We start from the raw sequence: 14,228 nt of genomic DNA, 5'->3' as shown, positions 1-14,228 counted from the left end.
CATGTGTGCTCATGCCCCTTAAATAAACTAATGTAGTAAAGGTCATTTAAGAAAGAGAAGAGCCATAAATGATCCTGTCTCTGTTTTTAACCATTATGGCTAATATAATCACTGTAAGAAGTCAGAAGACTTTGATTTTGTTTTTTGAAAACAATTCACTCTAGCAGAGGCTAGCCTGATACTATGTATCTAGGTTGGCTGGAACTTGAGGTCATCCTTCTGTCTGTGCCACCAAGTGTTGGGACTACAGTCATGAACCACCACACCCAGCTCCTTTATTTTAGAGTACATTTCAGTACACATGCACTTTGTACATGGAAGCTTCACCATAACTTAAAATTTCAAATGTCTAGGAGGAAGAAAGAAAACGACAAGAGGAAATGGAACGCCAGCGTCAAGAAAGAAGATATATTTTGCCGGATGAACCAGCCATAATTGTACATCCAAACTGGGCTGCAAAAAGTGGCAAATTTGATTGTAGCATCATGTCTTTGAGTGTCCTTTTAGATTACAGATTGGAAGACAACAAAGAGCATTCGTTTGAGGTAATGTTAGAGTTTGAATTAGAACCAAAATAATACGCACATTGTGACTGACTCTTTAATATATTAAATCTCTTACATGTTTCTTTGATTGCTCCCATTGTTTGTGTGTTTTTGGCCACCATTATTTATTGTGAGAAAGTCAGATTTGTCCTCTAAGGTCTCCAATAGATGAAATAGACTAACTTTTGCTGTTTAATTCCTGTGGTGTGGTTTTGTACTTTTTTGTTGTTGTTTTGTTCTTGTTTTTTTGTTGTTATTATTGTTTTTGCTGTAAATTAACAGATAAGATCTAAATTAATCTTTGTTTTTAATTTTGTTTTTTTGGAGAACATTTCTAGTAGCTCTGGCTGACATTGAAGTAGTTTTATAGCCCAGACTCTTGAACTGGTCATCTTGTCTCTGCCTTCTGTGCTGCAGTACAGGCTTGTGCTCCTGAGACTGTCCTGTGGCCATTCTTGAGAGGTAGTGTGTTCTTTTATCAGAAGATACATACCTAGTTGTCTTTTTATTTGTGTGATGTCAGATCCCCTGGATCTGGAGTTATAGATATTTATAAACCGCCATGTGGGTGCTGGGAATCAAACTGAGCCTCCTGGAAGATCAGCCATTAGTCTTAATCACTGAGCCATCTCTCCAGCTCCTGGTTGTCTTTCTTGAGAATGGTGTAATATATTATTTTCTTTAGAATTAAAATACCATTTAATGGTTCTGAAAATTTTGTGACTGGTTAGATTGTACGAGAAAGTAAGTGGTATTATCTTTCAGTTTGAGTATGTGTTCTCTTGTCTCTTCTCTCTATCTCTCAGCAGGATCTTACTACATAGCTCTAGCTGGGCAGGAACTTGCAGAGATCCACTTGCCTCCCAAGTGTTCACTACCATGCCCATTGATAGTGCTGAGAATTGAACTCAGGGGCTTATGCATGTTATGCAAATCTCAATTACTGAGCTACAGCTCCAGACTTTTTCATTTTTAATAGTCCTACTGAGTTTGTAATTCAGTTAGGACTTCAACTCATGATTATTCTGCTTCAGTAAGCATAACAATATTGACATTCTGTTTTTTATGTTTGTTCTGCTTATATGGTTCTGGGTTTTGTTTGTGAGATGGTGTCTCATGCAGCCCTGTCTGGCTTCAAACTTGCTATATGACTCAGGCTGGACTTGAAGAACTCCTGATCCCTCTCCTTTCCACCTTTGATATGTAGAATCATGGATGTGCAGCACTATATCCAGCTCTAGTTATTTTGACAAAGTTTCATATGACCAAGGATGATGGTCAACTGTTGATCTTCCCACCTTACCTTCCAAATCCTGAGTTTACAGGTATATACTACCGTGCTCAGCAAGATATGTATATGTTTAAAATATCTTTTACACAGAGCATGATGACATGAACTTGTAATGACAGGATTCAGCAGTTTGAAGCATGAAGAGCACAACTTCTGAGCCAGCCTGGGTAGATAGAAAGGGCTTATCTTTAAAAAGAAGCTGGGTGGTGGTAGGTAGCACACACCATTAATCCCAGCAGTCAGAGGCAGAGGCAGAGGCAGATGGATATCTTTGAGTTCAAGGCCAGCTTGGTCTACAGAGTGAGTTCCAGGACAGAGAAATCTTGTCTAGAAAATAAAAATAAATACTGCTCTTTTGAGGATGTTTATTTATTTATTTATATAGAGGGTCTCACTGAATGGTGGTGACTGGTCTGGAGCTCATAAATAGTCCAGACCAGCCTGCAAGTCACAGAGTTTTGCCTGTTTCTGCCTCCCAAGGGCTTGAGTCACCACAGCTAGTTGTTTAAAGGATTTTCATGGTCCTTACCTCATTCACTTCCATTTTTAAACTTCTTGATTTCTTCTTCATCTCCCTCAAAATATTATAGCTCTCTTATAAGTATAAATAATAAGTGTGGTAATATAGTACTTGATAAATGACTGATGGATTTATTCAGTATTTCTGTTGAATTTGTCTAAATTAGTATTGGTGTCTTTTTATAGGTTTCATTGTTTGCAGAACTTTTCAATGAAATGCTTCAAAGAGATTTTGGAGTCAGAATATACAAATCATTACTCTCTCTTCCTGAGAAAGAGGACAAAAAAGAAAAGGAGAAGAAAAGCAAAAAAGATGAGAGAAAAGATAAAAAAGAAGAAAGAGATGATGATACTGATGATCCAAAACCAAAACGGAGAAAATCAGGCGACGATAAAGACAAAAAAGAAGACAGAGATGAGAAGAAGGTCTGTAATTTCCAGGATTGTAGTGACAAAGGCCAAACTGGAAGTGTTGAATATTGTATTGGATATTTGAGACTGTCTCAGAAAACTAGAGTTGGGTGTGAAGCCACATACCTGTAATCTCGTATGTCCCAGGCAGAAAGAAGAGAGTCAGCAGTCAAGTACAGCCTGAGCCACAGAGCAAAACCTAATTAAGTTATCTATAACTAATTTTATAATTTGTTTTACTCCTTTCTTCTCTTCCTTTTCTTTGTCCTTCCTCTTGATTTAATGTTTATATTTTGCCTGTATATTTATCTATGGTCCATATGTGTACATGGTGACCTCTAAGTCAGAAGAGAAAGTGGCTCCCTAGAGATTGAAGTTAGGTTACAGATGGTTGTGAGCTGCCATGTAGGTGCTGGTGGGGTTCCCTGGAAGAGCAGTCGTTACTGCTCTGTATGTCTGAGCCAACTCTCTAGCTTTTCTTCCTTTTTTCTGTTTCTCTCTGTCCTCCTGTCTTTCTTGCTGTATGCTGGGACCTACTTATTCTCCTGCCTTCAACTTCCAAGTGCTCAGATTATGTATGGCCATGCCATCCTTGAATAGGTTATTACTGTTGTAAGCAATCTGTAATTGGACTCGTTATAAATACATCCATTTAATGGATGTATTTGCTTGTCTGTTTTGTCTTGATATTACTTAATTTTAAGGTATCTTAAATTATAGAAAGAAGAAAAAAGAAAAGAAGATTCTAAAGATGACGATGAAACTGAAGAAGATAATAATCAAGATGAGTACGACCCAATGGAGGCAGAAGAAGCTGAGGATGAAGAAGATGGTATGCGGTAGATGACCTCAGGGCTATAGAGTGGATAAACATTTTCTGCTTTTTTGACTTTTTGGAAATTTTCTTGTTTTTGTAGGACAGTCTTACTGTGCAACTGATTCTGGCCTATGTATCCCAGATTGGCTTTGGGTGACATTCTTTGCCTCATTAGTGTTATTACAAGCTCATCCTACCTGGTTGTTCTATTTTAATTTATACTTGAATACTTAATGGTGTTTGCCATTTTTCTTTCATCAGTGTTTGTGGCATTGCATTACTCTTAGGACATTTCCTATGGTTCCTATGGAAGCCAGGACAGCTTTTAGGAGTTGTTTCTCTCCTTTACCATGAGATCTGGACATTGAACTCAGGTTATCAGGCTTGTAAGGCTAGGGATTTATCCACTGAACTATCTTGCTGACCCTTGCTGCTTCTCAATCTCTCTGAGGTCCTTAAACCTGTCAACTAATGCTTTTCTATTAGGAACTTGGCACTGACAGTCTCTTCTACAGCATGTTTGAAAACGTTTACATCCTCATACCTAAAATTTGTGCTCAGCTCTTTTTCTCACTGAGGCCTATTCTGAAGCCAACTTTATGTAAAATTGCTTCATACACTTTGCAGTATGGTCTACAATGTAGCATTATTTAACTTATGTCTTCCCACACTGATTATTAGTACTTAAAAAAATTTTTTTAAACTTGCTTATTTTTTGTGTGTGAGTGTTTTACCTTACCTGCATCTCTGAACTTACATGCATGCCTGATGCCCCTGGGAGTCACAAGAAGGCATTGGATCTCACAAGCCTGTAGTTACAGATGATTGTGAACTACCATGAGTGTGCAGGGAATTGAACCTGGGTCCTCTGCAAAAGCAACCAGTGTTTTTTTTTTAAGTGCTGACCCATTTCTTCAGCCCAAGAAATTTTAAAATTTGTATTCAGTAGTGTTTGAAATGGTGATTAATCTTATTTGTAATCACAAGAGTAGATAACATGATATGTTTTGATTCATTAAGTTGATTAAATTTGTCCAGACCTGTTGTAGCAGATCTTTAATCCCAGCTGTTTAGGAGGAGTAAGGCAGGGATATCTTGAATTCAAAGCCATCTTGGACAAGGTAGTAAGAACCTATGTCAGAACTGGTAGTTTACGAAGTGCAGGGAAAGCTTCAGTTTAGTCCCCAGAACTGGAAAAATTATTTTTTGGTCAAAATTAAGATGTTCTTTAGTAGCTGGGTGGTGGTGGTGGTGGCGGCGGCAGCAGCAGCAGTGGCATACACCTTTCATCCCAGAACTCAGGAGGCAGAGCATTTCAGTGAGTTTAAGGCCAGCCTGGTTTACAGACTGAGTTCCAGGACAGTCAAAGATACACAAAGAAACCCTGTCTGGGAAAACCAAGGGGAAAAAAAAAAGTTTTTTTGTGTTACTAGGGATCAAACCTGAGGCCTTACATATGATAGGTAAACATTCTACCACTGAGTTATATTCCCAGAAAATTAAGATTTTCTATTTAAAGGTACCAGTTTTTGAAAGATATATGTGTCTGTTATCTTAGCACTTTGAAGGCTGAGGCGAGAATTGCTGTGAATGAAATACTAGCATGTGTGAATATAAGACACTATCTCAATTTTTAAAAAGTAAATTGTAATTTTTATTTGTTTGGTTTTTGAGACAGGGTCTCTTTACATAGCACTACCTATCCTGAAACTAGCTCTGTAGACCAGGTTGGCCTTAAACCCTTAAAAGCTCTGCCTGCCTCTTCCTCTGAGAAGCTAGGGTTAAAGGTGTGTGCAACCACACTCATCATGTCTTCACCTTAAACTTTTAAGATTTTGTATTACATTCTGTGTTGTGTGCGTGCGTACATGTTTAGGTGAGAGAACAATTTGTAGAAGTCAGTTTCCCCATGTGGGTCCTGGGATTGAACTCTGTTACACTTGGTGCCAAGTATCTCTCTTTTGACCAGTCTCTTTGGCCTCCTATTTTGCTTATTCTTGTGAGCATGCTAATATGTGAGTACAGATACAAACGAAGAGATCATAGGCCAACCTTGGATTCTGTTCTTTGCCTCTTACCTGGTTTCAAAACAGTCTTTTTATTTGCCACTGCACACACTGGCTAACTGGCCCAGGAGTTTTCAGGGATTCTCCTCTCCCCACCTCCACCTCTCCAGAACAGCAGTGGGATTATAGACTCAAGTTGTTGTCTTGTCTGATTTGTATGGGTCCCAGTGATTCAGACTCAGGTGCTCATGCTTTTTAAACAAATGCTTTGATCATCGAGCCTTCTCTCCCAAAATTTTCCAATGTTATGTATAAAGTTAATGATGTAGGGGTACATACGTACCTTGGCTCCTCAACACTAGGGAGATTGAGACAGGATGAGAGCTAGTTTGAAGCTAGCTTGTGATATATAATGATACCAGATATTCAAAGAAACAAGGGGAAATGTCAGGTTTTGCATGTATATATAAATGGGCTGAGGAGATGGCTTAGTTGCTCAAGTGCTTGGTGTGCAAGCATAAAGACCTAAACTGGACTCCCTTAGTATTCACATGGCATTGTAGTAGCAACCTTGGAGAGGGTGAAGACAGGTGAGTACCTGGAGCCCATGAACCAGCCTAGCCAAACCAGTGAGACACTCTCTCTGTAAAATGGAGAATCAACAGTGGAGGAAGGCACCTGACATCAGCCTCAGGCCTCCACATACACAGGACACACGTGCACTCACAAATTCTTAAATACAGAAGTCAGTATGTTTGATTCAATAAAGCAATGTTTCCTTTTCATCAATTTTTAAAAATTTCATATTATGTATGTGATGAGTATTTTGCTCACATGTATGTCTGTGTATTGTAGGCATCATATAGCTGAAGTTAATGGCAATGAACTGTCGTGTGGGAATTTATAAATGTCCTGTTGTTTTGTGGTATTTGTGTGTGTGTGTTTCTTTTGAGATAGGATTTCTCTATGTAACCCTAGTTGTCCTGGAAATCTTTTGTAATCTAGGCTGGCCTCGAACTCACAGAGATTTTCCTGGCTCTGCTTCCTGAGTGCTGGGGTTGAAGGCGGGTGTCAGCACCACTAGGCTTCTTTTTTTATATATATATATATATATATGATTTTTATATACCTGTTATTTCATCTTTTGAGAATTTCTGTAATGGAAAAGTAGTTTGGGTTCCTACAATTGAGATTTATGAGTAAATCTTTTCTTTTACATTTGTTTTACAGATAGGGAAGAAGAAGAAATGAACAAGCGAGATGACAAAAGAGATGCTAACCGATACTGCAAGGAAAGACCCTCTAAAGATAAGGTGGGATTTTTGGATTTTTGTTTATTGGGGTTTCTTCTCTTCCCCACCCCCCCCTCCTCCTCTTCCTTTTGGATAAAGTACTTATTGAATAGGATTTTGGGTATCTGTGTTTGTTGAAGTTTTCTGTTCATATTCACATATAAAAACCACTCAGTTGAGCTAAAACGAAACAAGGATCTTTTTAAGATTAGTGCTTTCATATAGACAGAGCCTTGATTTTTCCATGGTAGTAAAACCTGTATACCATATTGTCTGTTCATTCTAGGAAAAAGAGAAGACTCAGATGGTCACAGTTAACAGGGATCTACTGATGGCCTTTGTTTATTTTGATCAAAGCCATTGTGGTTACCTTCTTGAAAAGGATTTGGAAGAAATATTATATACTCTTGGATTGCATCTTTCTCGGGCTCAGGTAATAGACCTTGTGGTTTAAAATAAAAGGAATATTTATGACTTCTTTTTTTTTCTTAGAATAGAAGCTACACAGGTGCTCTTCCACTAAGTTTTACATCATAGCTCAGGAACTTTTTATTGAGGTTATCCTTCCAAAAGCTAAGAAAGTAAAATAAATTCATTTATCTAATATCATAAATGCTACCTATTTTTCCTGTGGTTTTATGGAACAAGAGTCTCATTTTGCAGCCCAGGCTTGCTTCACCATTGTGCCAATCCTGCCTAAGCCTCCTAACTATTGTGTTTACAGGCACAAGCCACCAGGTTGACCTTTTACCTTTCTTTTTAATCTAAGCCTTTTTAAAAGAAACTATCTTTAGAGCCAGTAAGATGTCTCAGTGGGTAATGGTACTTGTTGCCAAATGTGATCATCTGAGTTTGATCCCTGGGACCCATATGATAGGAGAGAGTCAGCTCCTGAAAGTTTACTTCTGACCTCTGCACACAATTTGCCTTTTAAAGAAGTTCTAGAAGGGCAGTGGTGGGACACACCTTTAATCCCAGCACTTGAGAGGCACAGATAGGTGATTCTCTGTGAGTTTAAGGCCAGCCTGATCTACAGATTGAGTTTCAGAACAGCCAGGACTACACAGAGAAACTCTGTCTCAAAAAAAACAACAACAAAGGAAAACAAAGCAATCTTTGGAGCTAAAAGGATGGCTCAGTGGTTAAGAGCATGCTGACAATGCCTGTAACTGTAGTTTCAGGATATCTAATACCGCTTTTATGGCTTTTTCAGTGTCCCACATAGATGTGTGTACACCAACATATCTACATAAAAGTATGGGGTGTCTTTTTGTTTGTTTGGTTGGTTGGTTTTGGTTTTTCAAATCAGGGTTTCTCTGTGGCTTTGGACCTGTCCGGAACTAGCTCTGTAGACCAGGCTGGTTTCAAACTCACAGAAATCTGCCTGCCTCTCGATTGCTGGGATTAAAGGTGTTCACTCCCAACGCCTGGTCTGACCCTGTTTTAAAAGTAGTTTTAACTTGAGTTCTCTCTCCTGCTATTCTTCCCTCTTTTCCTCCCATGACACACGAGGCTCTTCTCCCCATTAAGAAGAAAGTTTGTTCCCTCTTCCCTCTAATTCTCTTCCTCAGGACTAATAAAGAACCATTTCTAGAATTTTTTTTAGTAATTTTATTTGTGAATGAGTGCTCTGTCTACATGTATACCAACACGCCAGAAGAGGGCATCAGACCCCACTATAGATAGCTGTGAGCCCCCATGTGATCCCTGGGAACTGAACTCAGGACCTCTCAAGAGCAGAGTGCTCTTCACTGCTGAGCTGTCTCCAATCCATTTCTAGAACTTTTATGTTGTCATATTTATAGAATATTAAATTGTTATATATATATATATATATATATATATATATATATATGGTTTTTTTACTCACCAATTTGTCATCAGTTCCATCATAAAAATGGAATATAGGAGAGCTCAGTGACTCGCATCTGAAAGCCTTGTGTTTAGGTATCTTAGGGAAGAGGATCATTGCAAATTTAAAGCCAAACCTGACTAGAATTTTAAAACACATAACAAGAGAAAATAGATTTACATCATTCTTTTTATAGCTGCTCAGTATTCCATCATATGGATGTTTCATAATAGACATAGACCTCTTATTACTGGTGGGCTTTTGTGGGGTAGGGGTAAGGCAGGGTTTCTCTGTAAAGCCCTGACTACCCTGAAACTAGCAGATAGCTATCTGCCTGCCTCCATCTCTCAAATGCTGGGATTAAAGTTATGCACCACCCTGTCCAGCTTTCTGGTAGTTTTTGTTGTTCTTGTTGTTATTTAGAATTAAACATCATTAAATTTAAAATGAGTTGGTGTTTATATCAACACTTAGAAGGCTCAGGCAAAAATATTGTGAGTTCAAGGCCAGCCCGAGATACATAGCAAGACCTTGTCTTAAAAACAAAACACCCAGCCGGGCAGTAGTGGTGAACACCTTTAACTCAGCATTTGGGAGACAGAGGTAGATGGATCCCTGTGAGTTCAAGGCCAACCTCGTCTACAAATGGAGTTCCAGAATAGCCAGGGCTACAGAGAGAAACCCTGTCTCAAAACAAAACTCTGGGCTTGTGAAATGTCTCATTGGGTTGAAGTTCCTGTCCCCAAGCCTACTGATAATACATCTGTCCATTGGACAGATGAGTGTCACAGCACATGTAAATAAACACCACCAGTTTTTATATATACATATGTATATAATTTAAAAGATCAATTTATAGAGAAAATATTCTAAATACTCTAAACTGTATAATAGTAGATAGCTGAGAAAATGATCACAGTTGATGCTTATTATTTTTGAAAAGTATAATACAGTTCTAGGAGAAGCAAGAAATGTGCTTCAGGACTGGAGAGATGACTCAGTGGTGAAAACCAGTTACTATTCTTGGAGAGAACTTTGGTACTCTTCCAAGCACCCACGTTAGGTGGCACACAACTGTTGGAACTCCAGTTCCGGGAGTTCTGATACCCTCCTCTGGCCTCCTTGGACACATGAAACACATGTGGTTGTACATACATGAAGGCAAAAAACACACCTTTTTTAAAAGAAAAAGAGAAATTACCTACATACAGTCAGCGAATATGTATGGTAGCACACACTTTTAATTCTACCATTCTGGAGACAGAACTAGGCAGGCAGGTCTACAAAAAAAAAAAAAAAAAAAAAAAAATGTGCTCCAAGCTAGCGATCCAACTCAATAGTGATGACTCAAGTCTGAATGAGGCACTGGCTCATTACTGCAGTGAAATACAGTATTTTCATCTTTTTCATTTGTTTACTTGCTTGAGTAATAATAGATCAGATAATTATGTTTTCATTTTACTTTTTATTTGCTTGCATAATAGGTAAAGAAGCTTCTCAATAAAGTCGTGCTTCGAGAGTCCTGCTTTTACCGGAAATTAACAGATACCTCAAAAGATGAAGAAGACCATGAAGAGGCAGAGTCATTGCAGGAAGATATGCTAGGTTTGACACATGAAAATTGTGGGGCCTTCTTTTGTTTTGATTTGCTTTGCTTTTGCCTTACATTTTTCCAGATAAGTTTTGTCTCTATAGTCAGTCCATCCTGGCCTTGACATTAGGATTTTCCTGCCTTAGCCTCCCAAGTGCTGAAATTACAGTCATACAATAGATGGCCTGATCTTGCTCTTTGTTGTTTTGTAACTGTATTACGCATAAGTTGCTAAGGAAAAATGTTTTATATTCTAGGAAACAGATTATTACTTCCAACACCAACAGTAAAACAGGAATCAAAAGATGGAGAAGAAAATGTAGGACTTATTGTGTACAATGGTGCGATGGTGGATGTTGGAAGTCTCTTACAAAAATTGGAAAAGAGTGAAAAAGTAAGAGCTGAGGTAGAACAGAAGCTCCAGTTATTAGAAGAAAAAACAGGTGAGGATATCGCTAGCTGTGCTGGTGCTTTTAAAATACTTTCATGAGAACATTTGCACAAATCAGCCATACTCTGTCAATTTGTCTAGGCAACATACAGAACTTTATTGTTAATGTTTAATTATGTATGTGTGTGTGCTCCTGTGCATTTGCACACATGCACACATTTGTACACACGTGCACTCGCACAGAGAGAGAAAGAGAGAGAGAATGAGAATGAGAATGAACCTGACAAGGTAGGGGCATCAGATCCCAATTCCTTGGAGCTTGAGTTACAGGCAGTCGTGAGCCATCCTAATATAGGTACTAGTAGCTCTGGTCCTCTGCAAAAGCAGAGCCTCTGAGTCAGTGCCAGACTTTGTTTTCGTTATTTTTGTATCTTTTATGTTAGATTTTGAGACAGGTTCTTAACTGTGTAACCTCCCAAGTGCTAGAGTATAGACATGAGCCTTTTTGATCTTTTCTAACCTCTTCTAGAACCATGTAAATTTTACCATTTTCTATTTTATCTAAATAGTCATCAAAATTGGAACCTGAGCCAGGCACTCAGGAGACAGGCAGGTAGATTTCTGTGAGTCGCAGAAACAGTCTACATAACAAATTCCAGGCCAGCCAGAACAGCTACACAGTGAGACATTGTCTCAAAACAAAACAAAAGGAACCTGAAATTGAAAGTAACACTATTTAAAACTGTTGATAGTTTCTTTTTTCTTTCTCTTTTTTTGAGACAAGGTCTCACTTTGTAGCTTAGTGTGTTACAGACGTCACTATATAGCCCAAGTTACCCTCTGACTCAGTCCCTTTCTCAGCTTTATGAGGGCTTGATATTACAGCAATGTTGGAGCATACCTGGTTTGTGTTGTACTTTACAACTAATGAAAGTAATTTAACTTTTATAAACATTACTTGTTTGTTTGCAATATTGAATTTCAGTAAATTCATGCAATTTAAGTTGCTGCAAGTTGAGCTATATTCCTAAGTCTATTTGCATTTTTACTTTGAGACAAAATCAAAGTAAGTTTCCCACACTGAGCTTGAACTCATTCTGTGGCCAAGGCAGGCTATAAACATAGGATCTTCTTGTCTTGGCCTCCTGAATAGTTAAAATTATAGGCCTTTATCATCAGGTCTAGCTACTTTGGAGTGCGCATTTGAGCACATACATCATGGCACACCTATGGAGATCAGAGGACAACTTGTGAGAGTAAGTTTTCTCTTTCTACTATTTGGAGTCAAAATGGTATATTTTGAAATTTTTTTTAACAGATGAAGATGGAAAAACTATATTAAACTTGGAGAATTCTAACAAAAGCCTCTCCGGTGAACTCAGAGAGGTCAAAAAAGACCTTGGTCAGTTACAAGAAAACTTGAAGGTTTCAGAAAACATGAATTTGCAATTTGAAAACCAATTGACGAAAACACTTAGAAATTTATCCACAGTTATGGACGATATCCACTCTGTCCTCAAAAAGGTTAGATAACTTTGTCTTTTCTATGTTTTCATGCTTTATTTAAACTTTAAAATCGCTTACTGCCATCTTCAATGTTATAGTCTTTATAGTTGTTTTAGAAATAACTATAGATTCCCAGCATTCCAGCCTTCTAGAAACTATTAAAAAGTAATCCTAAAGTAACTTTTCCTTCAAAACTTACATATAGTATATATTTACTAGACCAAACAGGCTAATAAAATTATACTTTGTTCTTATTTTATAGGATAACATAAAGAACGAAGACAGAGATCAGAAATCCAAGGAAAATGGATCAAGTGTATGATAAAATGCGTTTGATGATGAAGAGTGGTGTTATATAATGTACTATATAAAAAATCATGATACAGGAATGTGTGAAGGCAATGCATGTTTGATTGTGGTAGTATAAACATATATCTTAGTTCAAATGATGTATAAAGTTTTATGAATGTGAGTCTGCTTTTGAAAATTGCCTGTAATTTCTAGCATTCAATTAAATATTCACTGACTGGAAGAATTTTGCATTGCAAAGTCTTTTAGGATGAACTTTGTTATAGTTTTAACCCCAATAAAGTTCATCAGTTTAATTGACAGTAACATTTAATTACTAAATGTCTTTTATTGAAATATGTAGAAAACTTGCTTTTATTTATAGAACTATTGTTAGTTTTGTAGTTCATTTTTAGTTTTGGTATAAACTAAAAAAGCATGCTGCTTAATATTTGAAATTTTTTGAACTAAATATTTTCATTCTCTAAATGCGTTTGTTAAGAACTCAATTCTTAGACTGGGCCTAGTGGCATATTCTAGAAATCCCAAGATTTTGAGTTGGTAGACAAGACTGGACTACATAATGAGATGTAGTCTCAGAAACAATGCCATTCATACAAAATACACTGTATCTAAAACCACAACTAAGGAAGCAATATAGAGCTAGCATTGTGCTTAGAGTTTACATAAATTGCTAGTCTTGATGGTACTATTATACACTCAATTGTTTTACTTGCCCTGAAAAATTCTATTTTAATTTTGAGAGTTAAGACAGAAAAAAAAAAAAGCAGTGGACATCAAATGTACAGTTTAGTAACAAGCCAGTAGATTGTCAGTATGATTGATGCCTTAAGTTAAGTCATTAATTAAAAATATTTTTTTAATTAATCTGTGTACTTCCTTCAGAATTTGGTGGATGCTTAAGACTTAAAAAAGACAGGAAATATGATTTACTGTACATCATTGATTTTTTTTTTTAATGGGGTAAATTATTCTTCACAGCATATTTGAAAATATTGACAAGTTTTAAGGTGTTCTTTCTATTAAATGGATGCTGCTGACATGTAGTTGGTAGAGCTAAGAGTTTTCTCGGCATCCTGTGTTTTGTGAGACAGCCCAACAAGGAGTTATTCAGGCCCATATACCAGTGGTGCTCAGCTTGGGAAAAAATGAGGAGGAGGAGAGTGGCTAGGTGACGATTGTGTGTCACATTATACTAGTGAAAGCAAACTTATAGCCAGTTATGGGCACATGCCTTTGATCCTAGGACATGGAAGCAGAGGCAGGCAGATCTCTTGTGAGTCCCTGGCCATCCTGGTCTACATAGCAACTACCACAACAGCCTGGGCTGTATAGAGACCCAAGGGAGGGATGGGAATGGAGATATGGCAGAATTTGTTAGAGGTAATTCCATTTTTCTAGTTAAACTAGAATGCCTACTGCCATAAAAAGATATGTTTTGGTGGGGGGGGTTGTTTTGGTTTTTTTGCTTTATTTGACTTTGATAGAACAATGGCCAAATATTCACTATAGGTACATATGATAATGTAAAGTGTCATATTAACCTATTGTCTAAGCTAAATAGAATCCACTCCAAATGTCTCTTTAATGGCTGTCTTAAAGAACTGAAGATTCTTTCAAGTCAGTTTTTGTTTTAAATTGTTTCTTTTTGTATATGGGGGGAGGGATTGTATGTTCATTTTATATTTTATGTGTATA

The 14,228-nt window shown here is 37.4% G+C and overlaps 1 protein-coding gene across 2 annotated transcripts in view; it reads left to right on the top strand.

Annotated features, from left to right (window-relative positions):
* Positions 1-13,397, top strand: part of Ccar1 (cell division cycle and apoptosis regulator 1) — a 47,044-nt gene extending 33,647 nt beyond the window's left edge. For both annotated transcript variants that reach the window (XM_051186796.1, XM_051186795.1), the window contains 9 exons: positions 354-545; positions 2,542-2,781; positions 3,487-3,598; positions 6,820-6,902; positions 7,168-7,314; positions 10,218-10,338; positions 10,582-10,767; positions 12,034-12,239; positions 12,484-13,397. In XM_051186796.1, the coding sequence (XP_051042753.1) occupies positions 354-545; positions 2,542-2,781; positions 3,487-3,598; positions 6,820-6,902; positions 7,168-7,314; positions 10,218-10,338; positions 10,582-10,767; positions 12,034-12,239; positions 12,484-12,543 (1,347 nt within the window). In that variant the 3' untranslated portion in view covers positions 12,544-13,397. The remainder of the gene's footprint in view (positions 1-353; positions 546-2,541; positions 2,782-3,486; positions 3,599-6,819; positions 6,903-7,167; positions 7,315-10,217; positions 10,339-10,581; positions 10,768-12,033; positions 12,240-12,483) is intronic.
* Positions 13,398-14,228: the final 831 nt, after the last annotated feature.

This window comes from Phodopus roborovskii, unplaced genomic scaffold (genome assembly GCF_943737965.1).
Source record: "Phodopus roborovskii unplaced genomic scaffold, PHOROB, whole genome shotgun sequence".
Lineage (NCBI taxonomy): Eukaryota > Metazoa > Chordata > Mammalia > Rodentia > Cricetidae > Phodopus > Phodopus roborovskii.
Note: the sequence above shows the minus strand (reverse complement) of the source record. Positions and strands in the feature narration are given on the sequence as shown.